At 48.5% G+C, this 19,417-nt stretch overlaps 1 protein-coding gene across 1 annotated transcript; it reads left to right on the top strand.

The window, feature by feature from the left end:
- Nucleotides 1–914: 914 nt before the first annotated feature.
- Nucleotides 915–18,662, top strand: BCL10 (BCL10 immune signaling adaptor). Its single transcript, XM_075321193.1, has 3 exons — nucleotides 915–1,175; nucleotides 10,798–11,086; nucleotides 15,295–18,662. Exons 1-3 carry the CDS (start codon nucleotides 1,128–1,130, stop codon nucleotides 15,642–15,644), a joined length of 687 nt encoding a protein of 228 aa, XP_075177308.1. The 5' UTR covers nucleotides 915–1,127; the 3' UTR covers nucleotides 15,645–18,662.
- The last annotated feature ends 755 nt before the right edge of the window (nucleotides 18,663–19,417 follow it).

Here is a 19,417-nt window from a genome sequence, read left to right as displayed (position 1 = left end):
GCATGTAACTTTTTTTGAGCAGCGGAATCCTTTGGATTTCACTGCGCATGCTCTCTCTGGCTCCCTCCACCCGTAACCAGGGTACACATCGGGTAACCAAGGAACCCTGGTTACGTGTGCCGGGAGCCCGACACTTCCCCGCTCGGCTCCGCCCCCTCCCACACTCTGTATGTATACACACACACAATCGCGCGCACACACGCACACTCACCTGTCCCCCAGCGATGGAGTCCCCGCGGCACTGACGTCCTCAGTCATGGCCCCGCTCAGCTCCACCCACTTCACACTCCGCCCCCCGCTCCCGCCCCCCGCACACATTGTCGGCGACCGAACGATCAGCTGATCACTTGGCGGCCGGCTACTGTGAATGATCAGCTGATCATCCGGCGGCCGGCTACTGTGAGTGATCGGCTGATCACCCGGCGGCCGGCTACTGTGAGTGATCAGCTGATCGTTCACAATAGTCTGCTGACGGTAAAACTGTAAAAAAAAAAAACAAAACGGAATGCGTTGTTTTGCAGCATCCGTTGCATCCGTTGTGCCACTATATGCAACACATCCGTTGCATCCGTCACACAACGCAATGCAACGGATAGCGTTCAACGCAAGTGTGAAAGTAGCCTTATCCAGAATCTGGATGCGATAAAAGCTGCCCAACTGCTCGCCCTCATTGACTAACATAGGTCCGAGTGCAATGCCAGATTTTCTCACATTGCACTCGTCCGTTTTTCACGCTCGTGTGAGCGTGCCCTAAGTGTCGGACTTTACACGGCTCTTGGGCTTCTCGCAGGGATCGATGACACCTGTTGTTCAGGCCTCGGCTTAGGTAAAACGCAGCAGCCAGTCAGAAAAGTGCCCGAGGAATTCAGGAAATGAAAGTGAAGCAAGTCACAACAGAGCAATGAGGAAGGACTGGAGAAGTCGCTGTGTACAATCTACTGGCAGGAAGACGTGTCGCAGAAACCCGTGCCCCCGTAACAGGAAGAACGCAACTTTCTAGATAGAAGTTTGCAAACGAAACCGGGCGAGTCTGTGCAAGCGACAAAAAAAAAAATAATTGCCCGGCGCGTGGGATATCACGTTACCACGTCACAAGCTGGGGGTGGTGGCCTCGAGGTGCACCCAAGATGACTCCCCAACTGAATGAAGACATAATGGCAGATATAAAGAAAGACGTAAGTAGCAGGAGGCTGGATGGGCAATGATGGGGATGAATGGATCACTGACGAGAGGGGATCTGATCAGCGATGGGTGGATTCGTCTTGGCTGATCTAAGGCGGAGGGTTTGGGGCAGCGCAGGAGGAGCAGGAAACTGTAGAAATCAGTCACCTCTCAATATGATCTTATATGTCCCTGCTCTACACGGACCTAGTCCAGGTGTGAATATGCCCCGAACACAGCAGCATCTTATACAGTAATGGTATACTGGCAGGAAAGGATTAAATATCGGTGATCCAGAGGAAGGGGCTTCAGTTTTAAGGCCGCTTTACACGCAACGACATTGCTAACGCGATGTCGTTGGGGTCACGGAATTCGTGACGCACATCCGGCCTCGTTAGCGACGTCGTTGCGTGTGAAATGTACGAGCGACCGCTAACGATGCCAAATACTTACCAAATCGTAGCTCGCTGACACGTCGTCCATATCCAAATATCGTTGCTGTTGCAGGACGCAGGTTGTTCGCCGTTCCCGAGGCAGTGCACATCGCTCTGTGTGACACCGCAGGAACGAGGAACATCCCCTACCTGCCTCCACCGGCAATGCGGAAGGAAGGAAATGGGCGGGATGTTATGTCCCACTCATCTCCGCCCCTCCGCTTCTATTGGGCGGCCGCTTAGTGACGCCGCTGTGACGCCGAACGAACCACCCCTTAGAAAAGAGGCGGATCGCCGATCACAGCGACGTCGCTAGGCAGGTAAGTCCGTGTGACGGGTCCGAGCGATATTGTGCTGCTGTGCGCCACAGGCAGCGATTTGCCCGTGACGCACAAACGACGGAGGCGGGTACCCACGCTAGCGATATCGCAGCGTGTAAAGCGGCCTTTAGAGCTGCTTTGTTCCCTGCGCAGCAGAGCCACTGTGCAGGGAACCGCAGCACAACCCCATTCATTGCATAGAGAAAGTTCCCTGCACAGCTGGTACACGGTATACAGTGGAAGGGAAAAACGGTAAGGGTCTGTGCACACTGAGTATTTGGCTGCAGAAATTTCTGCACCATTTCTGCATCTCTTAGCAGGAAAAAACAGCGTAAAAATATGCGGGTTTTGCAGTGTTCTTCAATTGAATTCAATGGGTGAAAAATACAGGAAAATAACGCTGCAGATTATTTTCTGCACTAAAATCTGCAAGGAGAAAATACTCAGCGTGTGCACAAAACGTCAGGATTCTCATTGACATTGCTGGTGTCAGGATTTGCTTGCAGTTTTGTGACAAAACTACACTAAAAACATATGCATCAAAAACCGCACTGTGTGCACATAGCCTAAACTGCATCAGAGACCGCAGTGTGCACATGGCCTAAACTGCATCAGAAACCGCACTGTGTGCACATGGCCTAAACTGCATCAAAAACCACACTGTGTGCACAAGGCCTAAAATGCACCAAAAACCGCACTGTGTGCACAAGGCCTAAAATGCACCAAAAACCACACTGTGTGCACATGGCCTAAACTGCATCAGAAACCGCACTGTGTGCACATGGCCTAAACTGCATCAAAAACCGCACTGTGTGCACATGGCCTAAACTGCATCAGAAACCGCAGTGTGTGCACATAGCCTAAAATGCATCAAAAACCGCACTGTGTGCACATGGCCTAAACTGCATCAGAAACCGCACTGTGTGCACATGGCCTAAACTGCATCAGAAACCGCAGTGTGCACATGGCCTAAACTGCATCAGAAACCGCAGTGTGTGCACATAGCCTAAAATGCATCAAAAACCGCACTGTGTGCACATGGCCTAAAATGCATCAAAAACTGCACTGTGTGCACATGGCCTAAACTGCATCAGAAACCGCACTGTGTGCACATAGCCTAAAATGCATCAAAAACCGCACTGTGTGCACATGGCCTAAAATGCATCAAAAACCGCACTGTGTGCACATAGCCTAAAATGCATCAAAAACCGCACTGTGTGCACATGGCCCAAAATGCATCAAAAACCGCACTGTGTGCACATGGCCTAAAATGTATCCAAAAACGCACTGTGTGCACATGGCCTAAAATGTATCAAAAAACACACTGTGTGCACATGGCCTAAAATGCATCAAAAACCGCACTGTGTGCACATGGCCTAAAATGCATCAAAAACCGCACTGTGTGCACATGGCCTAAAATGCATCAAAAACCGCACTGTGTGCACATGGCCTAAAATGCATAAAAAAAACCACACTGTGTGCACATGGCCTAAAATGCATAAAAAAACACACTGTGTGCACATGGCCTAAAATGTATAAAAAACCGCACTGTGTGCACATGGCCTAAAATGCATAAAAAAACCCGCACTGTGTGCACATGGCCTAAAATGCATCAAAAAATACCACTGTGTGCACATAGCCTAAAATGCAAATAAAATTAAGGCCCTGTGCACACTAGAAAATTGAATTTTATTAAGAAAATTCCGCACTTTCTGAAAGACTACAGCACCTGCGGTAAAAAAACGCAGCAAACCCACCCGAAAACCACGTGAGGTTTTACCGCGGTTTATGGCGGTTTTGCTGCAAATTTTCCGCAGGTTGTTCCCTGCAGTTTTTTTTACCATTATCTATGGCAAAAACCGCAGGTGCCTGCGGAAAAGAAGTGACATGCACATTCTTTTGCTGCAGAAATTCTGCAGCAAAACCTGTAGGGGAAGAAACCGCGGTGTGCGCACAGCATTTTTTTTACCATAGATTTTGCTGGGGAATGACTGCAGAAAGGTTCTGAACATTTTCTGCAGCAATTCATGCAGCAAAACCGCGGCAATAACCGCAGCAAAAACCGCAGCATATGCACAGGGCCTAAAGGGGTGCAGTAGTAAAGTAGTGATGCATCACTTTCATTCTCCGGATTAGTGGGATCAGGTCCGTATGTCCTGTACCCTCCAATTATAAAGCGATAGAACATAATAGCAATATACAATCATTTTATCACTGGGAAAACTCCCAGAGGACCTGTCACGTGCGATAAATATACAATTTAATTACCTTGTGTAAATGCCGCTGTTCTCCTGAATCCGGCGCTGTTTTTCTTTTATTCCTGTGCCTCTCCATTCCTGAGATAGTTAGGTCCAGAAATATTTGGACAGTGACACAAGTTTTGTTATTTTAGCTGTTTACAAAATCATGTTCAGAAATACAATTCTATATATAATATGGGCTGAAAGTGCACACTCCCAGCTGCAATATGAGAGTTTTCACATCCAAATCGGAGAAAGGGTTTAGGAATCATAGCTCTGTAATGCATAGCCTCCTCTTTTTCAAGGGACCAAAAGTAATTGGACAAGGGACTCTAAGGGCTGCAATTAACTCTGAAGGCGTCTCCCTCGTTAACCTGTAATTAATGAAGTAGTGAAAAGGTCTGGGGTTGATTACAGGTGTGTGGTTTTGCATTTGGAAGCTGTTGCTGTGACCAGACAACATGCGGTCTAAGGAACTCTCAATTGAGGTGAAGCAGAACATCCTGAGGCTGAAAAAAAAAGAAAAAATCCATCAGAGAGATAGCAGACATGCTTGGAGTAGCAAAATCAACAGTCGGGTACATTCTGAGAAAAAAGGAATTGACTGGTGAGCTTGGGAACTCAAAAAGGCCTGGGCGTCCACGGATGACAACAGTGGTGGATGATCGCCGCATACTTTCTTTGGTGAAGAAGAACCCGTTCACAACATCAACTGAAGTCCAGAACACTCTCAGTGAAGTAGGTGTATCTGTCTCTAAGTCAACAGTAAAGAGAAGACTCCATGAAAGTAAATACAAAGGGTTCACATCTAGATGCAAACCATTCATCAATTCCAAAAATAGACAGGCCAGAGTTACATTTGCTGAAAAACACCTCATGAAGCCAGCTCAGTTCTGGAAAAGTATTCTATGGACAGATGAGACAAAGATCAACCTGTACCAGAATGATGGGAAGAAAAAAGTTTGGAGAAGAAAGGGAACGGCACATGATCCAACGCACACCACATCCTCTGTAAAACATGGTGGAGGCAACGTGATGGCATGGGCATGCATGGCTTTCAATGGCACTGGGTCACTTGTGTTTATTGATGACATAACAGCAGACAAGAGTAGCCGGATGAATTCTGAAGTGTACCGGGATATACTTTCAGCCCAGATTCAGCCAAATGCCGCAAAGTTGATCGGACGGCGCTTCATAGTACAGATGGACAATGACCCCAAGCATACAGCCAAAGCTACCCAGAAGTTCATGAGTGCAAAAAAGTGGAACATTCTGCAATGGCCAAGTCAATCACCAGATCTTAACCCAATTGAGCATGCATTTCACTTGCTCAAATCCAGACTTAAGACGGAAAGACCCACAAACAAGCAAGACCTGAAGGCTGCGGCTGTAAAGGCCTGGCAAAGCATTAAGAAGGAGGAAACCCAGCGTTTGGTGATGTCCATGGGTTCCAGACTTAAGGCAGTGATTGCCTCCAAAGGATTCGCAACAAAATATTGAAAATAAAAATATTTTGTTTGGGTTTGGTTTATTTGTCCAATTACTTTTGACCTCCTAAAATGTGGAGTGTTTGTAAAGAAATGTGACAATTCCTACAATTTCTATCAGATATTTTTGTTCAAACCTTCAAATTAAACGTTACAATCTGCACTTGAATTCTGTTGTAGAGGTTTCATTTCAAATCCAATGTGGTGGCATGCAGAGCCCAACTCGCCAAAATTGGGTCACTGTCCAAATATTTCTGGACCTAACTGTATGGCCCTATTTTTCCCTGAATGTAAATCTAGTATTTTTAGCCAATTGGGCATGGTCCTCAAAGAAGAGTTGCAGACCCCGCCCACTTGTCTAACAAGACTAGATTTATATACGGAAAAGAAGGGGCCATATCTCAGGAATGGAGAGGCGCAGGAACAAAAGAGAAACATCGCCGGATTCAGGAGAACAGCGGCATTTACACCAGATAAACAAGTCCATATTTATGACAGGTCCTCTCTATGGTGGACTTTTATCTTCACAATCTATAGTTCATTCTTATGGGATGGGAGCCCATATTTTGGGGTGATATTCATCTTTTTACCAAAAATCATAAGCGATAGATACAGGATTATCTCAATATCTCCATGTGTTGAACAATGTCTTATATCTTCATTATATAAGGGCAGACGGTTCCGGCTCCCAGTGCGCTCAATATACTTGATTTTCCCATGGGAAGTTTATGTTGTAAGTTAAATTCTACTGATAAGGGGCTCTGGTTCCCACTGAACATATTGAAAACAGTTGCGTAAATGAGAGAACCCCTTTAAGGCTATGTGCGCACGTTGCGTTCTATTCCGCACTGCATGTCCGTCTCAGAACGCAGCCGAAAAGCTGCGTTCTGAGACACATTGTTACTGGAGAATTCCTGCTGAATTCATACGTTCTGGATGCTTCCAGAACGCATATTTTTGACAGTGCGGTCCCACTTAGCTCTGCAGCATCCCCATAGACTTGCAGCAGAGCCGAGTGGGACCGCACTGTCAAAAAGAGCATGGCTAGCTGCGAGACAGAGCCGCGCGATCAGAATGAACTCGGATGAACTTCACCGGAGTTCATTTGATCGCGCGGCTGTGTGCGTGTGCCGTGGCTTGATTTGCGGTCACACGTGAAGGACTCACCTGTGGTCGCAAATCCCCTGAGTGACTGCAGTGAGCCGCGCAATCAGCTGTGCTTTCACTCAGGTTACTCGCGGCCACAGCAGCAGTCCTCCACCTGAGAGCGGTGGCCGCGAGTAACCACATTGACAGCACAGCTGATCGCGCAACTCACTTCAGTTGCTGCATGGAGCTCACAGGAGCCGCGGTGTTCTACTGCCGCTCCTGTCAGCTTCCAATGTAGCAGAGCTGGATGCGTCGTGTGTCCTTGCGTGGATTACGTCAGACCTGGAGGTGTTTTTGAGGGGTTAATAAAGTGGTGAAAGAGGGTGTTTTTTTGACTTTCATTACAAATAAAGGATTTGTTGGATGTGTTTGTTTATTTTTTTTAACTTACAGGTTAATCATGGAAGGTATCTCGGGGAGTCGCCTGCCATGATTAACCTAGGACTTCAGGGCACTTTACACACAGCGACATCGATAGCGATGTCACTGGTGAATGCACCCGCCCCCGTCGGTTGTGCATCATGGGCAAATCGCTGCCCGTGGCGCACAACATCGTTAACACCCGTCACACGACTTACCTTCTCTGCGACGTCGCTGTGGCTGGCGAACCGCCTCCGTTCTAAGGGGGCGGTTCGTACGGCGTCACAGCGACGTCACATGGCATTCCGTGATCCCAACGACATCTCGTGTGTAAAGCGGCCTTTAGTGGCAGCTGCCAATAACTCCTTATTACCCCGTTTGCCACCGCATCAGGGCAATTCAGGATGAGCCGGGTAGAGTCCCGGGACTGTCACATCTAATGGATGCGGCAATTCCGGGCGGCTGCTGGCTGATATTATTAGGCTGGGGGGCTCCCCATAACGTGGAGCTCCCCATCCTGAGAATACCAGCCTTCAGCCGTGTGGCTTTACCTTGGCTGGTATCAAAATTGCAGGGGACCGCACGTTGTTTTTTTTTTAATTATTTATTTAGTTTTTTTACTGCTCGATATAGACACGCCCACCTGCGGCTGTGATTGGTTGCAGTAAGACAGCTGTCACTCAGCGTGGGGGGCGTGTCTGACTGCAACCAATCATAGGCGCCGGTGGGCGGGGAAAGCAGGGAATACGAGATGGATTAATGAGCGGCCGGCTTTTTCAAAAGAGAAGCCGCCACAGTGTGAACGCCGTGCAGCGCCGCGCTGGAGATCGGGGATCGGTGAGTGTGAGGGAGGGGGTGGGAGGAAGAGACCGACATGGACAGAGAGTGAGGGACAGAGACATAGAGAGAGACCGACTGACAGAGAGAGAATAGAGACTGAGAGGAAGACACCGACAGAGAGAGAGAGACCGACCGACAGACCGACCGACAGAGAGAGAGACCAAAAGACCTGCGTTTGTTATGTCAAAAAAACATGCGGATCGCAACAAAAATGCAATGCAAGCGCACTGCTTAACATTTTGGTAGCGTTTTTCTACAACTCATTGATTTCAATGGGTGCAGAACGCTGCCAAAACGGACAAAAGAATTGACATGCTGCTTTTCTAAACGCAGAGATTTTGTCTAATTTTTGACAATCAAAACGCTGCGTTTAAAAAAGCATTGTGTGCACGGATTTTCCATGATTCTCATAGACTTTGCTGGGGAATCAGAACACATGCATTTTAACAATGTGACGCTGCAGCTTAAAACGCTGCAGAAACGCAAAAAAACCCTGCAATGTGCGCATGAGCCCTAAAGGGGACACATCAATTATTTTTCACATATATAAGTATTGATATTGCTGTAGAGGGGATTGTACCCCTTCAAAAATGACTTTTTTTGTAGAAATTTGATGTGCCACTCATGAGATATCTAGAAGCCATATGCAAATCAAGCTGGAAGTGCATTGGGGCGTGTCAGTGCACTCAGAAAGGTTCTTCCCTCTTCATTACGCCACACTTGGTGCCACCCCCATCCCCCTGATTGACAGCTCTGGCCTCCGTTATGTCATCCCTGCGGGAAGCTGAAACCTTGCTCATGCGCTGTTACTGCATATGCAGAGCATTTTCATTTGGAGAAAACAAGGATCAGGCTGTTATGTGTCAAGCTACCGCTAAGGGGCGCTAGGACTCAGGTAGAAAGAGAATTCCTGAGTGCAGTGAGACAGAAGCCCACAAGAGGTGGCTAACACAAGCGCGGGGATAGTCGATCAGTCAGGGTCTATGATGGGGTGTCACGTCTGTACTGAGGAGAAAACAAGCCAAAGTCAAAGGACAGAGCCGAGGTTGGATACCGGGAGAGCAAGTCAGCACAGGGGAGGGAGTGGAGGACACGGAACAGGACCGGAATCTGGAGGACAGGGAGAACAGAGGTAAGGACGGGCAGGAGGGACGGAGGTCAGGTCAGGATGGGCAGGAGGGACGGAGGTCAGGTCAGGAGGGACGGAGGTCAGGTCAGGAGGGACGGAGGTCAGGTCAGGAGGGACGGAGTTCAGGTCAGCATGGGCAGGAGGGACGGAGGTCAGGTCAGGAGGGACGGAGGTCAGGTCAGGAGGGACGGAGGTCAGGTCAGGACGGGCAGAAGGGATGGAGGTCAATACGAACAGTACCGGGTAGCAGGACAAGAGACAGAGAACTTCTCTCAGGAACAGTACACGCAGCAGAGACAGAAATATTACCGATGGAGTCCCGGAGATATCAGCACCAAGATATGGTGGTGTGATCCCCGGAACGAGGCCAGAACGAACAGGCCCCTCCGCAGAGACCTAAACCCCAAAGGCAGGATACATGCACCGGCTCAGGGAACACAGAGCCATGCATGAATCATGACATTAGGTTTCTTTATGCCCGATCCTTTGCTCCTAAGTGACACGGGTCACAGTCATGTGGTTTCTGGCTATAGAAGGTCGCAGTATTTGGCTGTGCAAAACGCTCCCTGACTTTATATTGTTCCTGCTGTCAGTATTCATTGTAAGGGCTCATGCGCACGCAGCTGCAGAATATTCTGCAGCGATTTGACAGCACATGTGCGTGTCAAATCGCTGCAGAAAGACTGCATAATGAATGCAGTTTTTTTGTTTAAAAAGAAACAATTTCATGCGCTCTGGCTGCTGCACCCACCATAGACAGAGCAGGAGCTGCATCCATAGCGCACGGAATAATTGACATGCTGCTTTTATGAACGCACGGATTTGGGTAAAAATTTAAGCACCCAAATCGCTGCGTTCATAAAAGCAACGTGCGCATGTGTCATGCACAATCTACATAGATTGTGCTGAGGACGCAGGACGCATGCGTTTACACTGCAGTGCAATACGCAGCGTAAATGCATGTGAGTACGCAACGTACGCACGAGCCCTTACAGATAGCTTTACTGTTGGATTCATCTCTCCCCCTTGTGGACCCAGCAGGAGCTCGCCTTCCACCCAGCTGCTGATCATCAATATTCTCTTGGTGCTTAAATACTCCCTTCTTCCCAGGATTGGTGCTGGTGATATTATTCAGGTCATTCTAGCTCTGGTTGCAAGCAGGTGGCTTGTACTCATCTGTAGTATCGTTGCTGAGTCATCTGTGGATGAGTAATTCATGCTTCTAGTGCATCACGCTTGTCTCTTCCTTTAGCATATGGTGGGATTGATGAAGAACTCATCCCATCCGTTCCATATTTAGGGCCCAGCACTAGGGATACCTAGGGTCAGGTATCCAGCACGGCGCATAGGTGCGGAATCTACCTAGGGTGGAGAGGGACCACAGGGATCAGCAGCAGGTTCGGTCAGGGGTCACCATCTTCCCCTTCCCTAGATGCAGCCTCTTCCCTTACCTTTTGCCGCTCGCTTGACACTAAGGGAGAAAAGTTGACGCCAGAGGTCCTTGGCACTGGCTTATTCTGCTCTCCCTACTGACAACACTTTTGGCCAAACCATGTATTTGTTGGAAAAAATAACTGAGTTCATCCAACAACTGTGTAAGATTTATGGCCGCCCGTGGAGAGGATACCAGTTCTACCATAACAATGTTCCTGTAATTTTATCGTTCGTCTCTTGCAGGCAATTGAACATTTACGACCGTATTTATGTGAAAAGCTGATTGCGGAAAGACACTTCGATTACCTGCGCTCAAAAACGATCCTGAACAAAGACGATACCGAAGAAATTATGTGCCAAACAACGAGCCGGAAAAAAGCCGGAGAAATGCTGGATCGCCTGGCCAAAAACCCAAAGGGACTCGACGAGCTGATCGAATCCATCAGACAACAGAGAACACAGGACTTTCTTATAGAAAAGATAACGGATGAGGTTCTGCGGGTGAAAAACTCCTGGATCGATTCCTACAAAGGTAATTCTGTCCCAGATCAATAATAATAAGCATCTCTATAGCGGAAAACATGGAGAAGATGATTGAGCCGCTGCCAAGTGTCCGCGTCTGCTGCCGGCTGAACCCAGAAGAATCGGATTAGTGCCGGGTCCATTTACTGCATCCTTATGGCAGATATTATGTTTCATTGATTAGAATATTAGCCAGGAAAATCCCTTTTCTAATTGCAGACCCAATGGCAAGTGCACAACCAGTAGCTGCAGCTCGGTTCCCAAATATAGGACCCCATTCTATATGAGACATATGAAGTGTACAACAACTGCAGGCTTATACTGTGCAGGGACTATCTTGTGTAGACAGCGGATGGTGCCATGTTTATGTGTTTGTAGTTCCTCCATGCTGTGATGATGCAGCTAATGGTTAAAATTCTGCAATGAACACATCCGATTTAGGCCATGTACGCACTAGAAAATGGAATTTTCTTTAGAAAATTCCGAACCCTGTGAAAGAATCCCGCACCTGCGGTAAAAAAACGCACCAATACTGCAACGAAATCAGCATGCGGATTTACCGCGGTTTGGTGCGGATTTGCCACAGATTTTCCACAGGTTGATCCCTGCGGTTTTTTTTACCATTATCTATGGCACAAACTGCAGGAACCTGCAGAAAAGAAGTGACCTGCACATTAATTCCGTAGCGGAAAATCCGTGGGTAAATCAGCAGGTATAAAAAAAATGCAGTGTGCGCAGAGCATTTTTTTATACCCATAGGTTTTGCTGGGGAATGACTGCAGTGCAATGTAAGGGTATGTGCGCACGTTGCTTTTTAACTGCTTTTTACCTGCTTTTTTGCTGCTTTTTCTTCTGCGCTGTTTAATGCCAAAATGGATGTGTTCTTCTATTCAAGCAAAGTCTATGGGAATTTGGGTTTCTTGTTCACACTATTGTTGTTCAAAATGCTGCCTTTTTGTGGCAGAACTTTGGTCAAAAACTCAGCTTTGCAATGCAAAACCCAAATGGCAAAAACAATTGACATGTTGCTTCTTTGAAAAGCTGAGTTTTTGACCAAAGTTCTGCCTCAAAAAGGCAGCATTTTGAACAACATAGTGTGAACAAGAAACCCAAATTCCCATAGACTTTGCTTGAATAGAAGAACACATCCATTTTGGCATTAAACAGCGCAGAAGAAAAAGCAGCAAAAAAGCAGGTAAAAAGCAGGTAAAAAGCAACGTGCGCACATACCCTTAGACACATTTTCTGCAGCAAATCCATGGTAAATCTGCAGCATGCGCACAGGGCCGGGTATTCCAGTCTACAAAAAAAGCACCTCATGACGTGATCATTTTTGTATTGTTGTGCGTTCCACTGCTGCGTAGGCGGCTTGCTGCTCCAGTCACTGTATGAGTGACGATAGTGCCAAGTGCAGCCAGTGCCATAGATAGGATTTGGCATTAGTGATCAGACAATGAGGGATCGTCTAAAGGCCGCTTTACACGCTACGACATCGCTCAAGCGATCTCATTGGGGTCACGGATTTTGTGACGCACATCCGGCCGCATTAGCGATGCCGTTGCGTGTGACACCTTTGAGCGATTTTGCATTGTTGCAAAAACGTGCAAAATCGCTCATCGGTGACATGGGGGTCCATTCTCAAATATCGCTGCTGCAGCAGTAACGAAGTTGTTCCTCGTTCCTGCGGCAGCACACATCGCTCCGTGTGACACCACAGGAACGAGGAACCTCTCCTTACCTGCCTCCCACCCGCAATGCAGAAGGAAGTAGGTGGGCGGGATGTTCGTCCCGCTCATCTCCGCCCCTCCGCTTCTATTGGGCGGCGGTTCGGTGACGCAGCTGTGACGCCGCTGTGACGCCGCACGGACCGCCCCCTTAGAAAGGAGGTGGTTCGCCGGTCACAGTGACGTCGCAGGGCAGGTAAGTATGTGTGACGGGTCCGGGCGATGTTGTGCGACACGGGCAGCGATTTGCCCATGTCGCACAACCGATGGGGGCGGGTACCCACGCTAGCGATATCGGTCACGATATCGCAGCGTGTAAAGCGGCCTTTAGTCCCACGTTCTGGCAAATGGTGGGGATGGGACCTGCACTGACTGATCTAGACTATTACCTATCAATTTATGTAAACTGGAATATTCCTTTAAAGAGGTGATTCGGTACTTTTTTATTTTCACACCGTGTGTAAGAACAGGCAGGTAGTTGCTAACCGCTTGCCTATTCTGCCGGCACAGATCTCTGCTGGCACACAGCGGTCACAGACAGCTCACGGTCAAAGTGACGGCTTCTTTTCCACTCTGCTGACAGGCCGTGAATGCCAATGTCATCCTGATTGACAGCCGTCTCCCAGTTGCCTACCTGGGGGAAGCCGGCTGTCAATAAGAATGATGTCGGCAGTGACACCCTGTCAATACAGATGAGTGAACTCGAGGCTTGGTGTTCAGACCAAACACAGACTTTACAAAAAAAAACAGCGTTCGGGTGCTTTGCGTCTGCAAACCACTCATGTGAGCATCGCTGTGCTCGGGTACGCTTGGTGGTCAGCCCAGTGCAGTGTTTGATCGGCTCGCACTGGGGGTAACAACAGCGTGATCGGATGTAGTGTGCGCCAAACAAAAACTGGACAAACTCTGCACACCCACCTACGGACGTGATCTGTTTATCGCTGGAAACCCAAACTGCCCAATCAGTGACTTCCATTGGGGTTCAGGTCAAGTCCGGGTCCCAAACCAAACTTTATCTAAAGTCTGGCTGATCCCGCCGAACCGAATTTTCAAGGTTTCGCTCATTTCTACTTGTCAACAGAGCAGAGCGGAAGAGGAAGAGCTGCTCTGTTAGCGTTGAGCAGCTGAACCGCTGGAAGGAGCGGCCAATGACGGAACTGTGCCGGACAGGGTACAACAGGCAGGTAGTTACCTCTGTTAAGAACTACCGTATTTTTCGTTTTATAAGACGCACTCCAAATTTAGAGATAAAAAAGGTAAAAAAAAAAATGGGGGCAGTCTTATAATCCGGTGTTGTCTTACGGCGGGGGGCAGCAGTGGTGGTGAAGCAGGGTCACAGGAGGCAGAGGTTGTGCTGGCAGCCGCGGCAGATCTGTGGTGGCAGTAGCGGTCAGTGGCGTCAGCCGCAGCGGGTCCGTGATTGCAGCGGCAGTCAGTATTGGCAGCCGCAGCGAGTTCGTGGCGGCAGCCTCGGTGGGTCCATGGCAGCGGGTGAGTGGTGGAGCAGGCCGGTGCAGTGAGTGTCCCAGTGTGTCCACGGTCCCAATGATGGCGACTGGAGTGGCGCATGCACAGATGGAGCCCTCATCCAAGAGCTCCATATGTGCACGCACTGACTCCCGGCGCCATCATTTCAAACTGGGACCGCGGACACACTGGGACACCTGCCGTACAGAGAGACAGTCGGCCTCCAGGACAGAGAGGCAGCCGGCACCGGCAAGCACCCGGCTGCCGGCACACAGCCACAGGCACCCGGCACACAGCCACAGGCACCCGGCACGCAGCCACGGGCACTTGGCTGCCGGCACGCAGCCACAGACACTCGGCTGCCCACACGCAGCCACAGGCACTCGGCTGCTCGCACGCAGCCACAGGCACTCGGCTGCCCGCACGCAGCCACAGGCACCCGGCACACAGCCACAGGCACCCGGCACACAGCCACAGGCACCCGGCACACAGCCACAGGCACCCGGCTGCCGGTACGCAACCACGGGCACTCGGCTGCCCGCACGCAGCCACAGGCACTCGGCTGCCCGCACGCAGCCACAGGCACCCGGCACACAGCCACAGGCACCCGGCTGCCGGCACGCAGCCACAGGCACCCAGCCCCCTGAACGCACCCGGTTGCCGCACAGACAGCCCCCCGGTATGCTATACTCAGATTTTAAGACGCACCCCTCATTTTCCTCCCAAATTTTTGGGAGGAAAAGTGTGTTTTATAATACAAAAAATACAATACCTGTTAATTTTTAAGCACATAGAAAAATAAAGTCCCGGAACCACGCCTTTAAGTATTTGTCATAAACCCCAAAAGCCCTGAGCACCAAAACAAGGTGGAAATTCCAGTATTTTACTCTGTGTTAACATTTGGCTGCAGCATTTTTTAACTCCACATCAGGGTTAAACTTCTGGTAGTTTTATGCATAAAGTGATTTATAAAATGGAATTTTAATCCCTCAGCACTACAGATGCATCAATTTCTTCTGTTCTCCAGGTTGCTCCTCGGACTCGTCGCTGACAACGTGCAATGGGTTCAGTTCCACCGATGAAAAACTGGTGTCCCCCCAAATGGAATCCACGGTTCTTTTTCACCCGGAAGGAGAGCCCAGTCTCCCGAATTATTTTAGCTCTTCTCTAACGCTGAGAAGTCCATCAACTCTGGAGATGAAATCCAAGAGCAGCAGACAGAGTTCTAACTTCTCCAACAAGTTCCCCAAACCAGGAGAACTGGGGGCTCCACCGCTTCCGACCGTGCCTCCGGCGGAGTCTGAGGAATCGTGCGCATGCTCCGCCATGGATAACCAGTTTCAGTCTTTGAGGTCCAGTTCTCCTTTTCATTCATGAGTCCACAAATAAATACCCTGCCTCTGTGTTATCATGTATTGGATTGGTGTTTTGTAGAATCTGGCCACTAAATGCTCAATTTTTGGAATTTGCAGGAAAAATACATGAAGGACATATCCTCCTTTTTCCTAATACACGAGATAGCACTCTTTTCCCGAATATATAGTGTAGGATTAAATATGATCGGTTTGCCAAAGGGGTGTTGTAGGGGTGGATACTCATTTACTACATGAGCCATATGTGAAAAAACGGACCGAATTTCATCAGTGTCCTGGATCACGTTTTATCCGTTTTTGATCCTTTTGTCCGTTTTTACCATCATTCATTCTTCTCTTATGAGGATTAAAGTGGATTGAGGTTCCCTAAACTTCTGGAAAATGAAAAACAGAAAGCACCTGTTCACACCATCGATGTCATCCGCGCGCATTCTTAGTTTCTTTTGCAGATCCGTTCACACCAAAAAGGCAAATTTTTATTTTTGATTTGCAAATTGGATCAAAATCAGGCAAGTCTGAAAAAATAAAAAATAAATAATGGGCTGGTGAAAAAGAACATGGATTATAATGTGAACGCTTGTTCAATGGACAGAGAACATATGCAAAATTTGGATGTGTGAATGAGACCTTAGCGGTATAGCTACTAGCACCGCACCCCTATAGGCAGAGCACCCAGACAATATGCTGTGATATCTGTAAGGCCCTGTGCCCACGGGAGAAAATACCTGTGGATTTTGATATGGGAAACCTGCGGATTTTCTAGATTTTCCAGATAAATCCGCAGGTTTGCGCAGACACTCCTAATGTTATCCTATGGGATTTGGGGAGTGCTGTTTCAATGATGCGGATTTTGCACCTGCGGAATATGCTGCGGATTTCCTGCAGCCACAAATAACTGCATGTCAATTATTCCTGCGGATCTCCTGCCTTCCTAATATGGGGGGAAATCCGCAGGAATAACGCTCGAATTTCGCAGGTTTTCTGCAAATATTCCACATGAAATCCACAGCGATGGTTGGCTGCGGATTCCGGGGAGCTGCTGCATGAACCTGCGGAAATACCTGCAGAAAATTCCGCAGATATTTTCTCCCGTGGGCACAGGGCCTATGGGTACGTGCACACGATCAGGACCCGCTGTGTCCTGGACATGGTGGGTCCTGACCTGCGAGGCCGCGAGACTCCTCCGCAGGAGACCGCAGCTGCTCCTACCCACGATCAGGGTTCAGTGCACTGCGGTCTCTCGCTTCTGTTCTGCCTATAGCGGATACTTGCAAATCCACAGCAAACAATTGACATGCAGCGACTGGGAACGTTGCACCGCAGGTCAGTGTTTGCAGCGAGAAAAACAAGCAGAGTGGGCACGGGATTTCTAGAAATCCATCCACTGTGCTTGTACTGTACATCGCAGTGTTTTGGACGCAGATGAAGCATGCTACATCCAAAATGCCATGAACACTGATCGTGAGCACGCAGCCTAAGGCTGCTTTCACACATCCGGTTTTTGCTGAGTGGCACAATACGGCACTTTGCAGAAAAAACGCAACCTTTTTTTTGCCACCGGTTGCGTTTTTTTCTGCATAGACTTGAATTAGCGCCGTATTGTGCCGCATGGCCTTGCGTTGCGTCCGTTTTTTTGCCGGATGCGGCATATTTAGCCCATGCGGCGGCCGGATGGAACGTTGCCTGGCACGTTTTGTTTTGTGCGGCAAATTGTGCGAATGTGCGCGAATTACAATACAAGCCTATGGACGCCGGATACGGCGTCCTGCGGCAAAAAACGCATCCGGCCACGGGATGCGGTTTTTTGCACTGCGCATGCTCAGTATCAAGCCGCATCCGTCAAAAAACGGACGGGCCGCATGGAAAAACGTATGCAACGGATCCGTTTTTTCCGCCGCATCCGTTGCATAGGTTTTTGAGCCGGACTGAGCCGCACTGCTAAAAACGGATGTGTGAAAGCAGCCTAAGATTACATTTTTCGGAGGGATCCTGATAATTTTTGCCAAATCCAAAAACAATTTCTCCAATTTCTAGTGTATTCATAACAAGAAACAGGGATTGGATTCACCCGTCTGATATTCTCCATCACTCACTAGAGTTTCATAGCAATTAATCCCCACAATCCAGCACTTTGGTAAAACTTCTGCAACATTTTTTAATTCAGCAATAAAATAAATCAATGCAAACAGTAAATGAGGAGCGATTACCGCGAGCAGGGAGAATCCATCTGGTAAGAACTCTACTCATCTCTCGATATCGGTGCAGCTGCTTATCTCCATCACTACCTAGAAATTACATGTCTCCTCCAGGTGGTAATTATTTTTTGCCTATGGTCAACCTAAGGCTACTTTCACACCTCCGGTTTTTGCTCTGCGGCACAATACGGCGCTCTGCAGAAAAAACGCAACCGTTTTTTTTTGCCGCCGGTTGCGGTTTTTTTTGCATAGACTTACATTAGTGCTGTATTGTGCCGCAGGGGCTTGCGTTCGGTCCGGTTTTTGCCGCATGCGGCAGATTTAGCCGATGCTGCGGCCGGATGGAACGTTGCCTGGAACGTTTTTTGCTCCGGCAAAAAAAACCGCATCGCGCCGCTGCGGCGCATTTTTCAATGCATGCCTATGGACGCCGGATGCGGCACGATGCGGAAAAACGCATCCGGCCGCCGCATGCGGTTTCTTCCACTGCGCATGCTCAGTAGCGTGCCGCAACCGGAAAAAAATGGACGGGCCGCATGTAAAAACTTATGCAAAGAATGCGGTGTTTTCGCCGCAACCGTTGCATAGGTTTCACAGCCGGATTGAGCCGCACTGCTCAAACCGGATGTGTGAAAGTAGCCTTAAGGAGGTTCTAGAACAAAAACTGTCTGACCCAGGACAAAAAGGCAGCACAGGGTGACATACGGTGCCTTTAAAATGTATTCATACCCTCTGAACTTTTCCACATTTTTTACGATACAGCTACAAACGTAAATGTATTTTATGTGATAATCCAACACAAAGTAGTAAAAATTTGTGAAGGAAACGTTTTTCTATATGTTATAAACATAAATCTGAAAATTGTGACGAGCATTTGTTATTCAGCCTCCTGGTGTCTGATACCCCTAAAAAAATCACGAGTGACCACTCGCCTCCAGAAGTCACATAATTAGTAAATTGAGTCCACCTGTGAGTAATTTATTCTCCGTATAACTACAGCTGTTCCGTGAAGCCTCAGAGGTTTGTTAGAGAAATTATGGATCAAACAGCGTCATGAAAACCAAGGAGCACACCAGACAGGTCAGGGATCAGGTGGTGGAGAAGAGTAAAGCAGGGTGAGGTTATAAAAAATATAGCCCAAGGTCCGAGCATCTCATGGAGCACTGTTCAATCCATCATCCAAAAATAGGAGTCAACCTACGAGGACATGGCGGTCCACCTAAGCATACATCCCAAGCAAGGAGAGCACTAATTAGAGAAGCAACCAAGAGGCTCATGGTCACTAGAGGAGCCGCAGAGATCAGGGGAGAGAAGCTGTCCACAGAACAACTATTAGTCATACACTCCACAAATCTGGCCTTAGGGGAAAAATGGGAAGAAAATAGACAATTTTTAAAGTAAGTCAGAAGAGGTTCTGTGTGCAATTTGCTAAAATCCATATGGGGACACAGCGAGAATGTGGGAGAAGGTGCTCTGGTCAGATGGGACCAAAGTAGAACTTTTGGGGTTAAATGCACAACATTATATGTGGTGGAAAACTAACACTGCACATCACCCTGAAAACACCATCCCCACCGTGACA

This window comes from Anomaloglossus baeobatrachus, chromosome 8, assembly GCF_048569485.1.
Source record: "Anomaloglossus baeobatrachus isolate aAnoBae1 chromosome 8, aAnoBae1.hap1, whole genome shotgun sequence".
Taxonomy (NCBI): Eukaryota; Metazoa; Chordata; class Amphibia; order Anura; family Aromobatidae; genus Anomaloglossus; species Anomaloglossus baeobatrachus.
The sequence above is the reverse complement of the archived record's forward strand: the minus strand, read 5'-3'. Positions and strand labels throughout refer to the sequence as shown.

Excerpts from the sequence above, each read along its gene's own strand:
- BCL10 (XM_075321193.1), top strand. The coding sequence starts at position 1,128 with ATGACTCCCCAACTGAATGAAGACATAATGGCAGATATAAAGAAAGAC. Across the intron at positions 1,176-10,797 it reads TGGCAGATATAAAGAAAGAC|GCAATTGAACATTTACGACC; the intron begins GTAAGTAGCAGG and ends CGTCTCTTGCAG. Across the intron at positions 11,087-15,294 it reads CTGGATCGATTCCTACAAAG|GTTGCTCCTCGGACTCGTCG; the intron begins GTAATTCTGTCC and ends TCTGTTCTCCAG.